The 23,384-nt window shown below is 40.1% G+C and overlaps 1 protein-coding gene across 4 annotated transcripts in view; it reads left to right on the forward strand.

Annotated features, from left to right (window-relative positions):
• GLI3 (GLI family zinc finger 3) overlaps positions 1-23,384 on the forward strand; it is a 217,461-nt gene that overhangs the window by 51,977 nt on the left and 142,100 nt on the right. For 3 of the 4 annotated variants that reach the window (XM_085051565.1, XM_085051567.1, XM_085051566.1), the window contains exon 3: positions 15,542-15,784. In XM_085051565.1, the coding sequence (XP_084907691.1) occupies positions 15,542-15,784 (243 nt within the window). Of the gene's footprint in view, positions 1-11,381; positions 11,507-15,541; positions 15,785-23,384 lie in introns of those variants that run through there. The other variant, XM_085051568.1, reaches the window with a different exon arrangement.

Genomic DNA, 23,384 nt, shown 5'->3' on the forward strand with positions numbered 1-23,384 from the left:
AGCCAGGGTCTTGCAGAAATGAATGGCATGTTACTTTGTGGGTGTCTTGAAGCAGATGGTAGTTACACATGTGATGCTGCACAGGCAACCTTAACTTTGCCACGCCTTTCTCCTGTGGGCTTAATGTTACTTTCAAACCATCCTTTTTCTTGTTGTGTTACTCATGTTCTAACCTGAGTTCTGTCTGTGCTTCATAAACAGTGCATGGTAGTTTTGTTTTACTTTTGTGGCAAAAATGCATACCTACTCTCAAGTCCTTGCAAGCAAAACATTGCAATTTGAGATGAAGGAGGATAAATAAATGACCTACTGCCACAGAGCAGGTAGTAGCAGTGGTGTAAGAGACTTTTGTGACTGGTGCTCCACAGATGAATAGCTGCAGGACAGAGTCCTAAGTGATTAAGCAGTGATGGTTGACTTTTCTCTATCCCTCTGTTCAGCAATATTGTTGACACTGTGTTCTGTTGCCTAATGATTTAGAAACTTGCTTGCATGCCATTAAAATTTTAATTACTGACTCCTCAGTAATGAGACTACTTGATGGACCATAGGTATTTTATTGGTTTAAGGTGCAGTTTATTCCCAGCTTCCTTTGGGCCCACTCTGCCACTTTTTCCTGCTTCCGCTGAAGTGAAGAGAGGTCTTGTTGATAAGTTGAGGAGAAAGCTCTTCTGTCAATTAAATCAGCTTCTGATATACAAGTCTGATATTTCTGCAGCCATGCTTCTGGTCTATGAAGGTGACAATGATCACTTCTGGGCCACACTTTTATTTGCTATTCTTCATCAAGGCTGTGCATGTATAATTTTTCAGCTTGTGGTGGAATTTATGGCCAGTCTGGCAAAACAGACTCTACAGTCAGTCTCCATCTTCATGCCGGCATATAGTTTCATGATATATCAGCAGGCTGATAAACCTGCTGGGTATATGAAAGTATTCCTGTACATTCTATTCCTCTGCGGTTGAGGGGGATTGTGGAAGACAAATGCCTAGTCCTTAAGAGAATACTCAATAACTTGCAAGCGTTCCGGATGTCTGAATCATCCTATACTGCTGAAGCCCACAGAACCTCATGTGATTCTGTTGCACTCTGGTGCTGCTTTGTTGTAAGATTTATCCTGGACACTTGCTCCAGATCACATCCCTAATCAGCAGCTCTGGTCAAAATGCAAAGCTGCTTGGAGTAGAAAAGGACCTTCCTGGGAATTGCCCCCAGGGCATGGTTTTCTGTCTTTATTCTCCAGTGTCTCAGTGTCTGGTAAGATGCTGGCTCTGATCAAAGGTTTTTGTTTTTTCTGGTGGGATGCTTATTACACCTTGCTCCTTAATACTTTCTGTATGATGTAGAGAAATTACTCTGCAACCTCGATGTTAGAGAGTTGGTGATGCAGCATCTCTTCGACCTGGCTGCTGCCTTTTTCTTGGCAGAAATCTAGTATAGAAACTCTTGCCTCAGACAAAAATGGTTTAATCCAATCAATGAGTTTCAGAGATATGTAGAATAGATACCAAACTCCTTTCTGCCTTCCCTTGATATTATCCCTTGTTTCCCTCAGAAATGAGGCCAAAGAATGTTGTAATATGGGAGGAGAGCCATCCCCCTGAGTACAGTTACGTACTATATTATGTTGCATCACAGCATGCATCCTGGCATTCTGGGTTTTGTCCTGTTAATGTAAAACCTTAATAGGATACTATTAAAAATGCTAGGAATCCAAATCTGAGCTTTTTTTTTTTTTTTCCTGTCTTCTTTCCATTTATCCTGAAGTTTATACTTGTAACTTGAGATGCATATGCTATACGAGTTCAAACCATAATGTGTTTTCCTGGATAATGTTTTATGACATAATATGAATTAACATGTTCTGAGAGTCTTGTGTAGATTTCAGTATGAGCTAAGCTGGTGAGTTAAAGCACAAGGGAAAGTTAAAATTCAGGGTTGCCCAGCTATCTACTTGCATTTTTTGCACTGTGTTTAGGACTCCTGTTTAGTTGAGTGTGTTCACTAGCCTTTTGTAAGATCCTGCCTGTAAGTTCTGGTCCAGACTAATTTGTATCCAAGTTACAAAGATGGCATTGGAATGATCTTCAACAAGGGAGAGTGTATGTGAATGCTGATGCAAACCCAGGTTTTTGTGAGAAATAGTGAAGATTAGGAGAGCAAAAGTATCCTTTCTTAGTTAACTTCTTTGGTGAGAGAATTTGAAGCTCTTTTGGGATATGCTGACCTGAAAGAGTGATGTACAGGATCATAGATGGAATGGAGGGAGGATGAGGGGATACAGTAAGATAATATACAAATATTAATCTGTTATTAACTTCTATTTACATAATTCCTTCATGCACTTGTATGTTCTTTTTTTTTTTCAGCTAAACTGTGGAATGCAGTAATTTTATGTAAACCAAAGGGCAGGGCTCTTATACAGGACATTATTTGTTCCAATGCAAAGAAATTGCTCTGGATGGAGATGTTAAAATTTTTAAAATGTATTGAAGGAAAAGAGAGAAATACTAAAGTTCATGTGTTCAGAAACGTGGAGAGATAAATGGTGAAAATTCCAAGAAGTGCATTTGGATTCCTGCTGCTTTCTTGATTGGCAGGTAGTTGTAAAAACATGCAGGGATACTGTGCTTTGAAAAGTCAGTGAGCAAATGCAGGCCATGGCAGAGAGCTCAGTTCAGCTGTTTCTGAAATTACATAGACACCCCTGATTTGTGCCAGTTAGATTGCTGGTTCAAGGCTTTGGTTAATATCAAAAGTAGTGCATGTACTTTGATGTTAACACTCTTTAATGTCCAAGTTTACATCTTTGTTTCCGTGATTTTTGAAGATAAGACCCAAAAGAGAAGGAAGTACGCAGTTCAGTGCAGCTGACAGTGGTAACCTTACTGCTCTGGAAAAGATTTTTTTCTAGTCTTTAGAAAGGAGTTGCAACAAGCAAGCCCAATATGTATTCTGCTGTGAGAAGGCTGTGGACTGTCAGTCTTTTTGCCATGAAAAAGCTGTGATTTCTAGTGGGAATTTCTTCTTTAAAGCTAGCGGGTTTTGATGTTACAACTCTGGTGCATCTGAAATGGCTAATTGAATTTTATAGGACAAATGTGTTAAATCTCATACCCTCTGCAAGGAAGATATGTTAATACAACGAATGATTGTGGCATAGTTACATAGTCAACATAGTCATGAATAACTGTAGAAATACATGGAGGTATCTAGACTACAAGTTGTCTTCTAGTTTTCATGTTTACAAAACTTGTGGTAAAACCAGTATGAACAATGAGATTAGCATTAAAGTATTATTCTTAATTCGATGAATTTGACAGTATGATGTAGGAGGTATTGGTATTATGGTTCCAAAAGGCTATGGTTTATAAAAGAAAAAATGAAATCTTGTTGATGCCAGCAAGATGGGACTTCTGGCCTGCACTGGAGAAGAAAGAACATGGCTGCTATTTGGAGCAAAAGCTTCTTTGCCTATTTAGCAACCTGGTGAGATGCTGGTAAATCAGGTCTACTGTTATTATTCAGTAATTCAGGATGTTTATTAAAAGCCATGATTTAGCACTTAAGGAAGTTAAGTTGCAGCAAGGGGGAAGCAGTGTGTTTTGGATGAGATTTCTCTGCTGCTGGTAGGATAGCAGGAGGTCTGCATGGGGTAGGCCTCTTGTATTCGGGCCAATAACACCTTTAAACCTTGGTTTGTTTGTTTCTGTCTGATTGTATATGTTTATCCTTTTTTTTCCCCTGGCCTTCAGAGGGACATGGTAAATAGTTATTAGTCAACAGTTATTTGTGGACAAGTTGTGCAAGTTGTGGACAAGCATTTAATATAATAGAAATGGGAGGCACACTCTGTTTTTTCAGAATTGGAACATTTAATATTCAGGGTGATTTATATGGCAGCTTTGGGCTAACTCCTCAACACATTTTTCCTTCAAATCTAAGTGGATGTTTCTGTATGTAAGTGAAATTGACCTTGAATCCTTCAATTATACTGTGCTTATTTGAAATACAAAAACCTTTGTTACATTTTAAAATCAGTTATCAGTATTTTATGCATTTGGTGAGTGAAGAAGATAAAGTTGTGGCAAACGAAGTGGCTTATGGAACACCAGGGTGAGATCTGGGGAGCAGAAAGATCTTCAAGTCCAGAGTTCACTATGAATTCTCCCACAACAGCTTTATCTGTGCAGGAGCTCAGAGGTTCAGTTCCTCATGGCAGTTGCTTGTAAAGTGCTTGTTGAAGTTTTATTTTTCTTTAAAAACTGTTCTGGTTATTTTCCTTTATTTTTCAAGATGACGCAACATTTCTGACATTACTTTTGGTAGTTTTTTTGCCTCACTTTTGTTCCATGCAAGTGCTGTATGTTTTCATCACACAAAATACATTAACAGAAATGGAGGAAAATATTTTCCAGTTTTGATTCTGTCATGATGGGGAAAATCCTGGCATGCTTGGAAATAGTTATAATTCCTAGTGTAATTGTAAGAATTCTTACATTTTAGAGACATGAGACTTTGTTTAAAAAAAAAATCAAACTGAAAGCAACCCCAAAGCAGTAAAACTTGGTAATTCTCTTGTTGCAATACTTTGTGGATTGGAATGGATCCTTCTTAGCTGACTACAATTTTGCATTCTGCAGCACACAAAAGTCACAGAAGTGATTTTACTCCTGGGCATTACACAGAGATTTTTTTTTCTCTTTTGCTTTCTATATCACCAAATGAATTTTGCAGGTGATTTTCTTTCCCTTCCCCAACCTTCTTTCCATAGAAATCATGCTTATTTAATGTTTTTGAGAGATGAAACTTAGTTTAGTTTTCTGTGAAATGAATGTTGCCTGAATATCTAGATAGCCAAGAATAAGAAGGAAAAAATAATAAGGAAACATTGAAATCTCCTTCTGCCAGATTGTGCACAAATGAAGCCAGCAAAACCTGATTAAAAATTTAAGAATGCCCTTTCTGAGCTGCCATGGCTACTGTAGTCGTAGGAGAGTGCTGTTTTAAATTGTTCTGACACTTTGTTTGTGAACACAGGAGCGTTTTTTTTAAGTTGGCTGTCTTTATGATCTTAGGTGCCCATTTCATTATCATAAATGGAAATATACAATATTGCTTAAGACAGTTATAAACACTTAAGTACATGTATGCAGTTGATTAATAAAATCTTGAGGTCAATATTCCACTGTCTTTTAAAATCTGTTATCCAGTTAAGGTTAGAAAGACAAATGCATAAGTAGTTCAAAAAAGTGAAGTCTCAAAACCACTTTTTCTCATCCCTGAAGTTCAAAAGAAAACATGAACCATCAACTTGTTTTCATCTATAAAGTGATCTGGTTGGCATTCAGTTCCTCCCCCTGTGTGTTGAGAAGCTGGAAAAAGCTGTTGTGTCTCAGGCTTTCTTGGCTCTTCTCAAATATAGCAGTCAAGTCTGGCAGACCCTACCAGAAGCTGGAAAGCCTGGCCAGAAGTGTGCAGTGGAATTGAAGAAGGGAGGAGAGAGGCACTGACAAGTAAGCTAGTGAGTGGTAGTCAGTGGTATTAATTCTCCAACTCCATGTGTCCAAAGATCAAAAGCTTTTAAGAGGATTCCTTCCTCTAGACAAGGGGAGTGGAGATCATGGTATGAAGAATTTGCTCTGTCCTTTCCTCCAGGCTTTCCAATCTCCATTCCTCCTTGCTCACTCACATGTGCCCATCCTGGGACCCAGGCTGCTTGCTTGTGGCTGGTAGCTGTATTTTTGATGACTGGAATGTGAAGGCAGGAACTATGAGAGGTAGTATGGCAGCAAGCACCTCTGCCAGAATTTGTACATCCTTATTAATGGAGAGAACTGAGAAGAAAGTGAGCAGAGGGGAGAAAAAACAGGTTGGTCTTTGGAAAGGTCAAGATCTTCTTAAGGCTTAAGAAGAAGTTTTTTCTTTTGTAAGCAGTGTCTTCAGGCAGGGAAGACAGCCTCTGAACTTTAACTTTAGAGGTAAACAGATAGTGCCAGGTTTGGAGCTTCAGAATATATTCTTGGTGGAGAAGCAGTGTTGATAAAAGGAATATTTCACACTATCTGTGGATTAGTAGCTCTGCTGTTCTAAACCAAAGCACCAGTACAGATGATCCAGAAGATCATTCAAAGCATAAAATTCACCTGGGATACAGGGCTTGAGAGTATTCCTTTGCTTGAAAACATCCTTTGCTGTAAACCTTACGTTTGTTTTGCAGCATTCTTCTGAATTACTTAGACTTCTGATGAATGTAAAATGTCTCGTTTCTATGTTCAGGTATCCAGTGTGCCTGTGTGATCACTCATTTGCACACATCATGTATCACACATCCTCAGTTGGTTGGATTTTATGGAATGTAAGGTGGAGCTGAATTTGTGGGTGCCTGTGACCACACTTTTTTATGTAGAAGCACATACACATCTGCACAGGGAAATGTATATAGCATTCAGATTTTGCCCTGAAACACTGATGAAATCATTGTCCTCAACTGAGATTGCAGCCACTGTAAATCAGGGCTCAGCAACCCATAACATATTTTTAAACAACTGGTATACTTCGGAGACCAGAAGTACAAGGATATAATGGAAACAGAACTCTTACTGCAATTGTGCAAAAGTATGTAGCAATAAGTAAATTTTGCAACTCAGTAGGTGATACCTGCCATCTAAACTGAAGGGTTGCCTGGGTTGTTGCAAACCACTTAGTGATTTGCTAAGACTTTCTTTTAGCAGTTTGAACCCACCCAAGGAAGAAGGCACAGAAGATAATTTCGTTCATATGCAACACTATAAATAACTTTTTTTAAATTCTGTTGAGGCCAAGGTACCTGTGCTGTAGATGTTGCAAAAGGGGATGGTGCACCAAAGGGTTTATAACTCCTCTTTCACTCTTCTGTGGCTTTTAAGCATGCCTAATCAAATTTATATCAGGCTTCAAACAGCTTTAAGGCCTGGTCTTGCTGCTGGCTTGGTATAAAGTGACAGCACAGAATATGTCCCCCAGTGTCTGAGTGAAATGAGGCAGTTACCCCCAGATAGGCATAAATGTGCTTTTAGATGGTTGAGAAATATATCCCCCCCAAAACCCTCCTGGGAATTTATTGTAGTGCCTTTGATGTAACTAATTAGCCTGCTCAAAGTAAGCAATGACTAACAGTCTAATAACTGGCTAATGGAAGGAACTTCATAATGTTTTTAAATCAGGATCCTTTTGAGAGTTTTACAATAGGCTGAGGAGCTTTTTCCTTCTGAGAAATAGTTGCCAATAGTCAGATCCTGATGTCTGTTGTTGTCCTTAAGTAATATTTGAGTCTCTTGGCTCTTTGAAGAGTCTAGATGTTGGAGAAGGACAATGAACCTGGAGATACTCTGAAAGTGCAAAGCTTGAGTTTTAGCCCGGATCAGCAGACCTTGAGCAAATATTCTAGTTTGCTGAGACTGTTGCACAGTAATTTGCAGTCTTTGCTGAATTTTGTAAGGTAGAACAGTTTTTTGAAAGGGGAAATGAAAAACTAAGTTTGTTTTTGAAAGAATTATTTTTTCTCATTTGAGCTTCCCAATCCTCAAGTAGCAAAATCAAAACATAAAGTTTATTATACCAAGAAAGGGAAATGCTTTTGAATGCCTAATAGTTTTGCAAATTTAAAAGGAGAAATTACATGCTACATGTTAATTTTGCCAATTAATTCTACCTCCAAATGTCTTCTACTTCTGCATTACGGCTTTCTTCTTTTTTTGTACACTGGAACTACAAAGTGCTTGTACTACCAAGACCCCCTTTCTCATCAAGCTAATGATACAGCATTTCCACATGCTAACAAACATCTTCAGTGCATTTTCCAGACACAGACTCTTTGTGCCCAATGGTTGGAGCATTTCTGATGCTGAACATGAATCCCTCTTGCTCTACTTGCACAAGTAGTTTCACTGAATCCCCAGGATTTCAGTGTGAGTAAAGCAAGTAGAACTTGGGCCTTGTAGGCCCCATGAAGGTAAATTTAAAATCTTGCCACCTGCTCGGTACCTAGGTGCAGGGTTTAGTGTTTCTCCTGCCACAGTCAATGTCGTCACTAACACCTAAACCAGAGTGCTGGGGGCTGCACTCGCCAGTGGTGTTAAGTATCACTGCAATAATCCACTGTCTGCCATGGGAGAAACACGTAGCCCTGAACTTGGGAAGTGAGAAAATGGTTTTCAGCTGTTTTGATTTAAATTGTTTGTTTTTGTTATTTTAAAGCTTGTGTAGAAACGGGGTGGGAGAGAGCCTGTTCAGAAGTGAGGCTCCCACATCTTTGGAGGCTGACGTTGCAAGTTGCTGAGAATTAGTCCCTCCATTGGCTTCCCAGAGACTCTCAGCCCTGCAGGCTGGGGCTGCGGCTGGGCATTGCAGGGGTTCAAACTCCACATCTTGGCTAGTTGGTGGTTCAGCTGGGCAAACTTGGCCAACAGGATACTGCAGAAATCTGGTTCACAGCAAGCAACTTCCACAGCTTGTTCTGAAGTCATTGAAGACAATAGGATGGCTCAAGTGTCAGGTCAGTAACCTCAGGCATATACCCAAATGTTACTCACTTTTTGTCCATATATCCTGCATGATCAGTGACATGCAGGATTGTGTAAGGCAGCCTAGCCTGTCCTCCTGCCCTCTTTGTCCGCCTTCTGAGGCTGAGTCCTGGGAATGAAAAGGAAGTTTCCACAGCACTCTGCCTTTGTGTGTAGGTAGCTGTGTCTGCAGCTACCTCTTGTGTTTCCTAAGTAGGATTTTTTCAGCTTAGATGAGCTTTTTACCATTTCCCTATATATCTGATACAGGGATTTATAGATGCAGACTCTCAGTTCAATACAGTAGGTGTTTGCTTGTATGAAACTTTAGAGGTGGTTTTATTTTACATAATTTCCTATATGTCTGTTTAGCTTCAGCCAGCTGGTTTTAGTTGGGAGCGGCTGGGGAGGTAACAAGCACTGTAAATTCATCTGGATAATCAAAAAATTCAGATTGCTACTAATTCACATTGCTACTAACAAGGCTCTCTCTGATTTAGGGGTCTGAAAAAGTCTACCTGAGTTTTTTAAGCTGCTTCGTGCCATTCCCGGGTTCCCCATGAGTCTTGGGGAAGAGTTACGCACACAGTTGGAAAAGGCTGCGAGCAATGTTCTCCTGATAGCAATGTGTTACTGGTTTAGTGTTGGAGCAGTGTGGACTCTACAGGCCTAGTTTTGTCTTGTGCAGGTCAGTGGGAACTCAGCCACTGACCCAGAGGAGTGCAGGATCAGGCTCTGTTTCCAAAGTCATAGGCACTGTATCAATGCACTGTGTTCTGTCCTCTGTACTGTCAAAAAAGGAACTGAACCAAGTTGTGCAGTAACTGCAGCAAAAAAGAATGTATGTCTCATTTGAGGAAAATCAGGGAGTGTGTGTGGAGTATTAGGTCTGTGTTGTAGGGATTGGGTCCTCTCTCTCCTTTGTTGATAAATCCTTTTTCTTCCAGTGAAAGCTAAAGTTGACAACAAAATAATATAAAATGTTTTTCAAAACAAACAAACAAAACCACAAAAGAACTATGTATTCATATTGCAAAGGTCACAAATCAGTTTTTGGAAAATACTATACATAGGATAATGGAAAAATAACTGAGCTAAAAAGCCATTGCAACTGGGAATAGAAAAGTATACATTTTCAGTGGTAAGCTCAGATAACGTATGTTATTTTATAAATTTGTATACATTTATAATATTGTATAAGAAATTGTGTAAGGAATGCTTAAGAATTGCAAATGAAGTGGGTACTGTATTGTTATCTAACAGATTTTGTAGCCTCTCGTGTGATTGGAGCCTGTTTTTAAAACCAATTATGACCATCATCCTTCATACCTGTGTTAGTGTTTCCAGAGTGTTTCTTGTGCAGTTGCTTGAAATGCAGAAAAATAACAAACTTGGGACAAGGGGTGCTCAATTTAAACTACTGTACTCACCAAAACCAAAATTTCGCTTACAACATACATTGATTTTAAAGGCAGGTACAATCCTACACATCTGTTTCCTCCTACTTTGCTCCTAAGGTGGCCAGAGACTAGTGAACAGCGAGTGTATGCAAGAATGTGCAGATACAGGTGTCCTAATGAGCCTGGCAATTGCTCTATTGCATTATTTCAAGGAAGAAAATATCAAGTGTCAAAAACTTAGACTTTCTTAAATGGGAAGGAAATTGCTTTCTTGCTTAGGTATCTGTTCTGTTAAGAATCTAAGTACTCAATCTTTTTTACATTCCACTTTCCCCTTCCTTCTGGCTCACAGCACCTAAAATGCTACTTTTCTGGGAAAGACTGATATTCTGACTTCAGTTTTGTAATTTAATGATGGAGAGTTTCCTTAGTAAACCAAATTTAGAGTACTAGAATGCTTATCTTATATCCAGACCTTGAACATAAAAGGCATTTTATACCAGCAATTGTTCATTTAATGAGCAATTGCAGAGTGCAGGACGGTTAAGGGATTGAGCTATATGCACCATTATTGCAAGAAGTATTCTGAAATACCAGAAATAGGACGTAAGCTCTGATCAGGGGGACTGTGAGCACAATTACCTTCTTTTCAAATCCTTCTGTGACACTGCGGGAGGAAAAAGGACTTTGAAACTTGAAAGGAAAGAGCTTGCTTTCAACCTCAAAAGCTAGGAGGAAAGGGCTCTGAAATTTGCTCAGTATTCCCAATTCACCATTAGCCTGTTTCTTCCTTTAGCCTCAAGGCATTCTCCGCTTTTTGAAAAGATGTTAAGAAATTCAGTCACAATAGAGAGCCTAGTTTTGAACATGTTTCACTCGGTCCATTGAGGTCTGGTCTTCAGCCTTTGTGTGGGGTGAATTGAGCTGAGCAGCAATCTGGTTGGGGAGAGGTGAATGAGCAGTCTCTGTGCAGTCACAAATTCTGGCAAAGAAAAGATTACCCTTTCCTTTATTTTACAATATGCATTCCTGTACAATCCTGCTAGTGGCAATATGCAGAGCCGAGCTTGTGCTTAGGTCAATATGGAGCACTTGGTTTATAGCAACTCTTGTTAAGTTTGTCTTGTAATTGAAGCTGCTGTTGACCTTGCTTGGAGACCATTTGTAAAACCGTTTATTTAGCATAAACTGAAATAATAAACCCTCCTTCTCTTAGGCCGATTGTGATAGGGTGACATTAGTTTGATTTAATGATTAGCCGCCTGACCCCTCAGCTAGAGAGAGCTGCTTGAATAGGGAGAGTTCACTAGGAAGCACACAGGAAGAATACTAATGAGCTTGTTAAATTTAGCATGGCACCAACCACTTTTAATTCCTCTAATGGGAGAAGCACTGCCTCTGAGAGAGAGGGAGGGAGATGGGGGCGGGGGGTTGCGGGGGGAGAGAGAAGGGAGAAAGAGGAAAAGAGGGAGGAATGCTCATGTCCTGGTAGCCAGAGAATTTTGGTCAAGAGAAGAGAAGAGCTTAGAGGGAGCATCAGCCAGGGTCTCTTAGACTGAGTTGTAAGTACCTTGTCTTTTCTCTTACCCAGCTGAAGTGTGTTTTTTAGATCTCTCATGAGATAGTAAGGCTCTTTGGAAGTTGCAAGCAGAAATAGGGAGACGAAACTTAATATATAAACAGACTTAACTGGGCTGATGTTGTCTTGTTTAAGCAGGGGTGTCTCTGAAGTGTGAGGGGATTGACTTTTAGTGTGCTCTATCAATAGATTTCAACTTTTTTTCAGTTGCTGACTTTGGATGGTTTAACAGCTTCTACTTTGTCTTGGTCTATGATTAAAAAAAGCAAAAAAGTTCAACAGGTAAAAAAAGTTTAATGAGTTTTTGCATTAGGCTTTGGCTTGTGATGATTTTTTAAACTTTCTGAGTAAATTAGCTGTGCAATTAAAAGTGTGTTTATTCAGGCATACTCTCCAGTGTGAGTTTTTTGAGAAAGCTTTTTGATTAAGTGAGAGGTGCTCCATTAAGTGAGGTGCTCAGTGCTTCTAATAAAAATGGCTTCTTATCAAAATAGTAGGACTAAATCAAGTATTTCTCAGTGGATGCGGAATCCTGGATTAATGTGATCGTTACAGACTGGGCACTTCTAACGTGTGTGTCTGGCTGTTGGCTTGTTAGGTCAGAGTAAGGGTATATGTGAAGAAAAAGAAGCTTATGCAAATTACTCTAGGGCATGATTACTTTTTTTCTTTTGTTATTTAACCCTTCTCTCTTACACTGGCAAAAGGTGGGAGGAATTACACTAGAGTTGGTGGGCTGCTACCAACTTCATCTTTCACTTTGGAATTCGTCTCTCTGCAACATTTTAATAAATCAGATGCTTCTTTTGACACTGAAGCTGGCCACTTCTAAAACATGAGCAGAGCAGCAACAGAACAGTTCTCGTGTATTTGGCTGTAAAACCCCTTTGGCAGATGCTGCTGGAGAAGTGGGCTGTTTGCTTACATTTTTACTTTAGAATCCCACTTGTTGCCATGGTGGACAGTGTGTTTCTGTCAATAATTTGGCCTGGCGCGCCTTGCCTGCACTTACTCTTGAAACTTTATTGAACGATTCAGTTGAATCAGAACAAGATTAGACAGCTTTCCCCTTTTGGCACACTGGAGTGGCTCGCCTGCTGTGAGAGTCAGCAGCATTACTGCACGAGGAGTTTCCCGCTTGGCGCCGGGGGAGCTCCTGCAAACTGCTTGGCTCTTAGTGTTCTGGAGCGTGGGTGCTTGTCAAATTTCTTGTCTGCTCCCTATCAAAAGGAGCCCAGTCGTGTGAAGTAAATGCTTACCAAGCTGTTTGGCCAGAGAATGAGCTTTATTATTATTGCAAAAATGCCATCATTTTTAGTTAAATACTTCTGGGGCAATTTTTGTGTGGCAGAAAACATACAGAAACTTCTGATTTGTAATGGCACATGGCAATAACTTCATAATGGGGAGAGAAAACATTGATGCAGAGGGAAAAATAGTTTTTTTTTCTCAAGGAACCAAAAAAGGGAAAAGCTTATTAAAACAAACCATATTTTTCCTTTAGTTTTTAAGTGACTGAAGGTAGGTTTTGAATTTTATTCAGCAATTTGAAAAATCAGCCTTTTCCATAACAGTCACTAGTACCTTGATTCATGACACGTGCATGTTTTGAGAAGGAAAGTATGAAAGTGGAGCCCGCAGACAGATGTGAGCTTCTTGTTGTATCCCAGGATGGCAGTTTTAACAAATATTATCTTTATATGGAAGAGTAAAAGAACTGAAATCCTATCTGATCATCTAAGTGATTATACAGCCCCACAAATCACTCTAGCTTTCTTCTTTCTAAGCTGTTGTAGCACAGGTTACCTTGCTCTACTTAAGAGTCTGTCAGAATTTCAAATGGAGTGTAATGCCCTATTTTTGTAGGAGTTTATGTCTCATCAGTGAAAGTTTACTCTAGGTTGAAATTTAACATGAAAGACTCTGGCTAAAGAGAAACCTGATGGAAAATATATATTTGGGTTGATTTATTATTTTTTTTTTTAGTTATACAAGTGAGTTTCTAAAAACCTCATATAAGTTTTAAAGTTTTAGACCCCGTTTTGCAGTTCTCTAACTAAAACCAGCTTCAGTGTAAAAAGTTGAAACCTTAAACCCTGCTAATCTAGAGCAGGGACCAGTGCCTGTGCATATTAGTAAAAAGTAGAAAAGGGCAAAGGGTTTAAACTCTGTAATGTTGTTGTCTATTTCCATTAACTCTTTCTCCTCAGACCCAACCCTGGAGAAGCTCTGTATGTAGAATTACTGCTGGCTGTGAAAAGAATGCTGTCCCTGGAAGTTGTTGATAAGTCAGCAAACCCTGATTGCTGTAATACTTGGAGATAGAAAAATAATTAAGTGCTCAATAGGCTATGCTGCTGAGTTTTTGTGTTGTTGCTACTTTGGGAGAGAGGGGGCAGGGAAAAATCTCATGAGCACTTCATTCGAATCAATGGTGCAGCTAGTTTACGCATATAACGGCCAGGTATCTATGTGTACAGAGCCTGTTTCTAATCTAATTCATATAAAGGCACATAGGTTGAGTTATGCTGGTGTCAGGCTTGGTGAAAGTAGTCACCTGGTGAATTGCTGGCTGGTACTTTTGCTGTGTGAACAAGTACACCAGGAAAAGGTACAAGTGAAAACTTAGCCCTGACCTCAAATCTCTGACAACTGAAGTGCAATCTTGGTGCTGGTGTCAATCATTCTTCCTTGCATGTAGGTTGTAGAGTAAGAGCACTTTAGTTTTATTTCCTAAGGGTGTTTTAATTTTCTTTTCTAGTTACCATTTTTGTGCCCAACATTTAATAAATTGAGACACTTTGTGTCCTTCTAAACTGCAGAGCAACTTTGAAATGAAGAATCTTTTTCTGTACTCCTTCAAGATGTACTGGTGTACACTTGCATGTGTAGTGTGGTTGATGGAACAAGGCTATACCTGGAGCATTGGTATTGGCCAAGGGTTACAGCCAGTAATCAATCATGCTTGTTTAGAAAAACGTCTCTGTTTTAAACCAGTAATGCAATTGAAGGAGAACATTTACATTAGAGACTTGTGTACCTAGCAGAGCCCCGCCGCCACATGGCATTTGTGAAATGTACCTGGGAACATGCACCTTCATTTTGAGGAACAGAACAATTTTGTTTGGTTTTTGAAGGGCATGTGTAGTCCCTAGGGGTTAAAATTCATATGGGAGCAGAGGGTTGCTGTAGCACCTAGTCCTGGATCTGTCTGCAGAGAAGGCTGGTGGGAAAAGAGGCTCTTTTCCCCTTTCAAGTGGTACGACAGTCCTAGAGGCTTACTCCAAACTAGGGCTTGGGTTTGACCTTCTTATTCTTTATTATTTTTTCCCCTTTCTTCTTCACCCTTGTTCATTAAGAGTTTTTGGATTTGTTTGTGTGGATATGGGAGAAAGTAGGAGGAGTGTACTCAACCATCCTGCATAAGCGCTGACGTGGTGACACTGTCAGAGCAAGTGGCCTTGCTTGTGCTTGCGTGATGCTGTATCTTGAGCAGCTGTACCCATTTTATTGTTGCCCACCTTGGTTGTGATCACTGCCGACCTCCCTGCAAGGCTTCAGCCCCTCACGCAGACAAGCCCCAGGGACCTGGAGCCGGGCTGCAGAGCTGCGGTGGGTGGCTGGGTGTGATTTAGGCCCAGCCGGTGAGGTTCATCTTCTCCTCTGTGTGACAAATAATTTCTTGACTTCCATCTGGGAGCTCCCAGCCTCCTTGTCCCAGAGGCAGGGAAACAGCTAGCCTGTGTCTGTTCCTGCACAATTGATAGCCCCGTTGGTGGGAGCATCAGTGCTTGGGTGACAGTGATCTACTGCTCCGCTGCTGCCGGCTCCGAACGGGCAGGCGTCCCCAGGCCATCCCTCACAGCCACACAGGCACCTCCTGTCACAAACTTACACCGGGAGGAGGAGGGCAGCGGGGGGAGAACTTTTCTTTATTGTATTTGCTGTAAGTGGGCTAAAAGTGTGTATCTCTCTTTTTTCTCCCCTTCTCTCTTTCTTCTCCCTCGTTTTTTTGCAGAGGATGAAAGTCCTGGGCAGACCTATCACAGAGAGAGAAGGAACGCGATCACAATGCAGCCGCAGGGTGGGCAAGGCCTCGGCAAGATCAGTGAAGAGCCTTCCACGTCGAGTGAGGAAAGGGCCTCATTAATCAAGAAGGAGATCCATGGATCTATATCGCACCTTCCCGAACCTTCCGTACCTTACCGCGGGACGCTCTTTACCATGGACCCCCGAAATGGTTACATGGACCCTCATTACCGTGAGTACTGATTGCCGGTTCATTTGGGGATGCAAAGTTGGAAGGCTGTCAAATTTAATGTGATTTTATTTGTTACTTTGCATTGACCCCAGGGACGACTGCTTTGCCTGGAGGGAGCGGTGTTTGTGGTAAATGCAATCTTTTCTTCCTGAAGTTAAAAACCAGGGTGCAGTTGCACTGCAGCTAGAAATTATCGCAGGCCTCTGCAAAGCAACTTCCACAGGACATCTCATCTGTTGCTAATCCTCCTCAGCCATCCAGGGTTGTGTTTTGCTCAACCTCCTTAATACATGAAGAAAAAGGGCCTCATTATAGAAGGCAGAGAGGGAAAATGAAACAGGCCTTAAAAATCCCATTTTTAAAATAATGTTAAGGTATGGTATTGAGAGGAGAAAGGATTGTGCCCTGTACAGTGAGAATTTGGGGAACTGGAAGGCTTATTTCTGTGCTTTGGGAGTTTTTGTTTTGTTTTGGAGGGTTTTTTTAGACATTCACAAGTGTGTTTGAGAATGCAGGCTGATAGAATGGTTTTGCAATTTTCTTTCCCCAGCTACAGTTCCCTGAAGTTGTAAGGGGGAGGGAAAAAGGCAAATGGTTTCAACTTCTGAATTCCTGCTCAGGCATTAATAAAAAAGTAAGAAATTAACTGACACTTGAACACAGATGTGGAGTGGATTTCTCCACAGGGAAAGTATGAAAGAGTTAAGCTTTTTTTTTTTTCATCTGTTTCTAGTTTACAAAAAAGGAGAAAAAAGATCATTTAGTTGTGTAGTAATGAAGTACATCTTGAGGTGTCAAGGCTTGTGCTTTTTGATTATAGATTTATCACCCAGTCAGGATACAGATTTGCCATTTAACCTTTCAGTCTCCAATTCCAGATGATAGGCTTAAGACCCACAAAGAGAGAGAAGTCTGCATTGGTTTTCTTTTTTTTTTTAAACATCATTCAGAAATTTTAGTGTTTTAAGGCAAAAGGTCATTATCCAGATGACTGATTAGTGAGGACAGCTGATTAGTGCATGTTTTTTTGCTAAAGAAAGTGCCAGGGATAAAAGCTAATTTTATCCCTTCATTAGTTGGGCTAGCAGCAAAGGGGAATGTTCACTCATCAGGGTGCAGATCAAAGTATGTCTTGCACAACCTTAAGTCTTACCAACCTCTTAAAAAAAAAAAAAAAAAGAGCCTGATTGTTAATAAGGTTGGAGGTTTTAGGAGAAAAGGAACACTTGTTGTCTGTGTAGTTTAGATCAGTATTTAGGGAAAAAGTTTGCAGTTAGGCTTTTGAGCTCTTCTTCAGTGCAGTCAGTTGTTTTGTGCACCCTCCTCTCCTGCTGTCTTGTGCAGACCTGCTCAAATCTTCCGGGGGAGTTACTCATGTCTCTGTTGAGGAGGATGTGCTGCAGCACATCAGCTGCAGACTCCTGCCAGAGAGGCATGAATGTGGAGTGCAAACGGCCACTCATGAGCAGCAGTGTGTCGAGTGTTCCCTTGGGAGTTGGAGGCACCATTCCTACCTTCTGATTAACAAACTCCCAAATCTAGCTTAAAAAAAACCCCAACAAAACAAACAAGTATTATTGGGGAAGCAAAATAGCTTCTCTGTTTGTAGGCAGTACAGCTGGAGAGAAATGAAATGTGTGACAAATACAACCCTCAAATAAACAACAAACCTTATACTGAATTTAGTGGTGAAGATTGCCATTTTGACCATCTGATCAGCTGCCAGCTCACCCCTTAAATCTTGTTCAAAGTGTTATTTAAATTACTGAAGGTTCAAATAGAAGAAAAAGGTCTGCTCTGTTAGCATGTGTCTGAGTGGTTTGCAATCAGTTTATTTTATTTTCTCAAATTCACCTTTTGACAAGGGTTGTCAAGATTTAATGAAGCTACTGTGTCTGTACTGTAACCATTAATGCTAGCTACTTAGGCTGTGTGGACTACTAGAAAAACATTGATGTCAGAAGCTGAGAGAGCACCAGAAGTTACCCAGCATACAACAGTAGAGATGCAGGAGATGAGTAAATTTTAAATGAGCAAGAAGATCTTAAAGCAGAAATCTAAGTCAGAAAGCATCAGATGGACAGACCTGCTTTCCTCTCCTGTAGTGAACAGTACATTTGTATTTGCTGATGTATAAAGTCCCTCAAGCTATTAATGTCATATAAAGAGCCATCATGCTTTTATTTACCTTTAATAGCTATGATACAGAGAGACAACTAAAAAGACAAATGTCTAGATAGATTTATAGGAAAGAAGACAGTCTTACTGAAATTTTCATAGTAGTTACATCATTTATATATGTAAGACATGCTTTCATCACTGTGGCGACTGTATTAAGACTGACACTTTTAGTGGTCCTTATGAAGAAGGCTGAATAATGTAAACATGCGCCAGTCCCACTGTAGCAACAGGTAAAGAACCAGAGAGATTATTGTTTCCTATTTTTAGTTTCTTGCCAGTTTTGCTGGGCATATGGATAGAAAACATTTTAATTCAACATAGTCAGATGTGTAAACACTCACAGTAATTTCTTAGTTTTCCTGTGGCTGGAAAATACAGACTTTTCAAGATACTTAATTTGTGCTTCTATTTATACCCACTTTGTATTTAAAAATGTGTGCAGGCTTCCTGTAACACAGGAAAGGGGAAAATAATTTTTTTGAAGAAGGACATCTGTATATTTTTATGACCAAAAAAAAGAATGTTTAAGTAAATTGTGTGTGGAGAGCATGTCCCTTCCATGAGCTGCATTATTAGAAACAACTTGAGTGCTTTGCATTTCTACATGTAAATATATATGTGCCTGTTTGTGTATTGCAGGGGTTTTTTTTGTTTTAATTTTTTTTCTAATTAAAATGACTGATGTTGTAAATGTTGGTAATAATAGTTACCATAAATATGGAATAAATACCTCATTGAGGGGGAGTTTGCTCTCCTGCAGAGTGTGGGTGGGTATAATGATTGTGTTTCAAGTGAACCAGCTTTTCAAACAGCTGGGATGAAACAAGCTATGGAGCTGGCGGCCCTTCTGCACTGCCGGTAAGCCCCTCAACCATTTAGCAACTGAGAATGTGAGTGCAGTCTCATGCTCAGCTCACAACCTTCTGTTGTGCAACAGATAAAAGGGGAAACACAGGCCCAAACCAGAAATTTTTCTTTTCTGTCTTTTTTGTAATGGAGTTCTTAACCACTATTTAAACACAACTCACAAAGGAAAGGGGGGGGATGCTGTTTTTGTTTGTTTAACTTTTTAAAAACTTTTTTTCTTTAAAAAAGCTTCAGGGCAGATGACTGAAATAATGGAGTTTGTCTTCATATCTTACTCCTTTTCTTTGTTGGGGAGAGTGGGGTTACTGACCTTAACCATGGTGTTTCTCTTTTAAAAGGATTTCAAATCCTGTGTTTCTCAAACACTAATTCTAGTAGTAGCTGGAGCCCCTTGTTAATGTAAATTCCGTCTCTAGAGGTGGGGCTGAGGCAGGGGAGATGGGGATAGTAACTTGCCTTTGTTATTCTCTTCCACAATTTTAATTTTCATGTAGATTTATGGCAGTGCTAAGACTGCCTGTCTCACAAGTCATTCCTCATGGAAAAAATGAATCATTCCTGATGTAAACACTTTGATTTAAAACATACTGTTGATAATCTTCCCTGGGTTTCACAGCTCATCTGAAAGAATTGTTAGTACCTAATTAGCAAAGCCTGAAGAATTATCGTAAGTAAAAAGCAGTGACAGTTCACTTGGCTCTGAACTAAAATTTATATGTACAGGAATGTATGGCCCTGGCACAATTCTTTTTCCAGTAAATCACTTCATCTCAAAGAGGTTGCACTAGGTGAAAGCAGGAACTAACACCTTTCTTTTCCCCTTCTTTTTATTTTCTTTTTCCCCCCTCCTTAACAGGGATTTATTTTGCTGGTTTTGAAGCTTCTGTATCTATCTGGGGAAGTGGGAACTGCTTATTGCACATTTCACAGGATTAGCCCTCCAAAGGTATTGAGTGCCCTCAGTTCCCACTTACTGTTCTTGGCCATATGCTTCATAAGGACTGGACCTTGCATAATTGCCCAAGTTAGATTGCCCAGTGTTAGTGTCATTGCAAAATCAATTTGCAACATGAACAAAAGACCCCAGCAAGGAAACTACAATGCTGGTTCACTAGGTGCACTTGTTCATTTATGACGTTTTAATTTCTGTTGTCAAGAATTCCCCTTCCTTCATATCCCCTTAGGAAAGGAAAAGAGAGTGTGGGGAAAAAAAAAGGTAATCGTAATTTATTTCTAAAAATGCAAACAGTTAACTGGAAACAGTCTTAAAATGCAGTAACTGGAAAGCAGTGACTTTTCATGGCAGCGAGTCTTGAACCACAATGGCCAGCTATGTGTGGCATATGGGACAGTGAGAGCAGTCCAGGTCACCACCAGTGGGATAGATGATGGCCTGCTTTTTCATCTCCCTGGCATAATTTGGGACGCTGGAGAGACAACCGAGACAATTCTGGATAGCCCCAAATCAGGCACTTTTCCTAGCTCATCTCTAGTTTCCCAGTATCTTTGGGTTACAGGAGACCAGAACACCTTTTTGTGGAGAGTTTCTACCTGGCTGGTTGGACAGTGGTAGGAGAATGTCAGAGGAGAATCTTTGTAGAGATTTAAGGCCAGAGTCTTTAAAAGCATTTAAGCATTCTTCAATTTCAAAGTGAGTTTGACCTACTTCAACTCTGTGCAGCATTTTGCAGGGGAGAGGCTTAAGCACTCTAGTAACAAAACTCTCTGCTGACAGTGATTTATGGGGTGGTTTCCAAGTGTTGTCAAGTAGGGGTACTTGAAAAAAGTAAAATCTAAAGCTTTTTATAAAGCTCACAAGGAAAAAAGCCTCTATTATAAAAGTGAATGTCAGACTGCTCATGTCAGCTGAGCAACGGAAGTGTGGGTCTTTAAAAAATTAGCATGTTTGCAAAAACATTTTTGGGATTAATAGTCTAAAATGTAATAGTATCTTTCAATAGCCTCCAAGAAAAACCACTACTGTTCTCAAACTCAGACTTGCACTCAGAGGCAACTTCAGTGTGAAATTTAGGAAGGTGCTGCAGACCTTGTAAGCTTAGCAGCTTGTAAGTTGAAATAGCTTCTCCAAAATGCCTCCCAAACCTCCTGTGTTGTGTTTGAAAAGTTCTGCTCATCACAAGTACTCCTGCCCATTTCTCTGGAGGCTTTTTGTGAAATTAGCAGTGCCTCTTGTGAGCCCTGGAGTTACTGCCTCTGTGGAATGGTTTCTTTTGGAAATAAAAATTGCACCCATAGATTTACAGTATGTACAAAGGTTCTTTCTTCTTATGCATTTTTTCTCTCCTCAGCATGAGACGTGCTTCAGAACTGCCAATACCTGGAAAACTTTGAAGTGTAATGTAAACTTATAGGTCTGGGTGGTTTTGTTTTTGTTGTTTTGGTTTTTGTTTTTTTTTTTTCTTTGTTTTGTTTTCAAGTTTAGGTGAATACATATTTTTCTGTGTTGATTCCTTTTCCATCATTACCAGTAGTATTAATTTCAGCTGGAAACTATTGGTAATTAAATGGAAAGAGGTGATCCTGTTTGTGGGGAGGGTAGAATAGAATATTTGAGATATCTTACTCTAAATAAGAAATTGTAGAAATTATAAAAATTATATCTAGCTCTGTAATTCTGTTGGACTTCTAAACTGTAAAAATGTTTTGAGGATCACATTAAAATATTCTAATAATCTCTTCGTTTTTGGTGTTCAAGTGCATGTAAGAAAGCTGTGGGGTGAGGTTTTGTGTGTGGTGGTTTTTTGGTTTTATTTGTTTGTTTTTTTTAAGAACAGGAAAGATAAAGACAGGATAAATGCAAAACCACTTCTCTAATGGATTCGATTTGTTTTTCAGCTAAAGCTTTTTTAGATGGTTTACACTATGTATTTGTTGTATACTGCCTTCATGGAAAGAGACAGAATTCATTGCTCAGAGACACAGAATCATGGTTAAGAACGATCAAGAAAAAGCCAAGAAACAATGCAATCCATCTCTTGAGCATCAAGGCATATCAGCTGTCCCTAAATCAGGAGAAAATGCTTCTTCAGAGAAAAGCTTCTTCAAAGTTGTTGTATCCCTTGATACATGGACATTTGTCACAATGCTTTTAAAACAGAAGACCCGCAGTGGATTTGTGCTGATCTTGTGTCCCGACAACATACCTTCTATGGCATGAGCAGCTGGAAAGTGGGGAAAAATGGGATGGTTCTCTTGCACTGGTATTCTTTCTGGTCAGTGTTACTAAAGGAAATTTAGTTGACTAAGCAGAGATTGGCACTTGCATGCCATTTTCATGCCTGTGAGGATCTTAAGTGGTCTGTCTGCCAGCCTGGTCAACTCCTGTATTCTGTGTCATATCTGATAACTCCATATGAATGTCTTGGATATATTAGGGATCTAAGATGGCCCTTTGTGTCTGTATTTAGGCAGCAGAATCATCAGTTGTTGTGTCCAAATGTAGAAAATAAACATTTAAGTTCAGGTTTTTTTACTCCATCTCTGCTGTCATTGTCCAGCTTTTGTTAAGAAAACTGTATCAATAATTAGATTGCAAAGTAGCTAATGCCTACAGGATGCTCCTCTGTCATGATTCTCTTGTGTTAATTTTCTTGCATTCTGGGTGCTTGAGATCTGGATGTGCCCTATTTTTCATTTTTCTTGCCCCCTGGCCCTTGGGGCTGCAGGAAAGCCCAAATGTGTGGGCACTGAAGGAGGGCATTGTGTCTCAGAGGATGCCTCAGGCGGGCAGTGGGAGTAATTGGGAGGGTGGGAGCCCCATGGGCCTGCTCTCTCCATGGCATAGACCATGGACTTGTCAAGGGACGATTTGAAAGGCAGCATGGTCGCTGTTGTCAAAGTGCAGTTTCGACCTTGTCCCACAGAAGCCTCTAAGTACTGGCCTCCTGTTGGAGTCCAGAGTTGAACAGGCCTTTACTTCTAAGACAATTTAAATCCTTTGGTTGCTGAACCATTTTCAGGATCACTAGCAGATAAAGCTTCATTCCTATTGATTGAACTCAGTACTTAGGAGGAGAGCCACTTAGCCATAGCCTCTTACTTCCTTTTATTCACACCTAGCAACACAATTAGCTTCTTCTTAGCCTGGCTCTTTACCTCTTAGCCTTGGTAGCTGACACAGTACTCGCTAAACTCTTACTAAAACATTGCTCAAATTACTTAAAACTGGGGCTCTTGAGCTTGCTGAGTGGGTCACATCTGAGTCCAGAGATCATGTCAGGAATGCTTACCCCTTCAGTCAGACTTACACAGGCCACTTTTATTCATTTCTGCTAATACAGCTTACAGCTGAGGTAGCAATCACCAGTGTGGGGAAGCAGTCCTAAATATTGATGTATTCATAGCTGGGTTTCAAAGAGTAGAGCTGCTGTGCTGCTATGTGGTCATTAGCATGTGTGGTGGTTGGTACACAGCAGCAGGAAAAGCAATTTGTGCATGGGAATGTTTGTATATAAGGGTTTGTACATCATTTTCATACTTCCTTTTACAAATAAGAGTTATCACTTACAAAACGATCTTTTGATTTTGCTTT

The sequence above is a fragment of the Lichenostomus cassidix genome, chromosome 2 (assembly GCF_008360975.1).
Source record: "Lichenostomus cassidix isolate B80296 chromosome 2, HeHo_3.0, whole genome shotgun sequence".
Classification (NCBI taxonomy): domain Eukaryota; kingdom Metazoa; phylum Chordata; class Aves; order Passeriformes; family Meliphagidae; genus Lichenostomus; species Lichenostomus cassidix.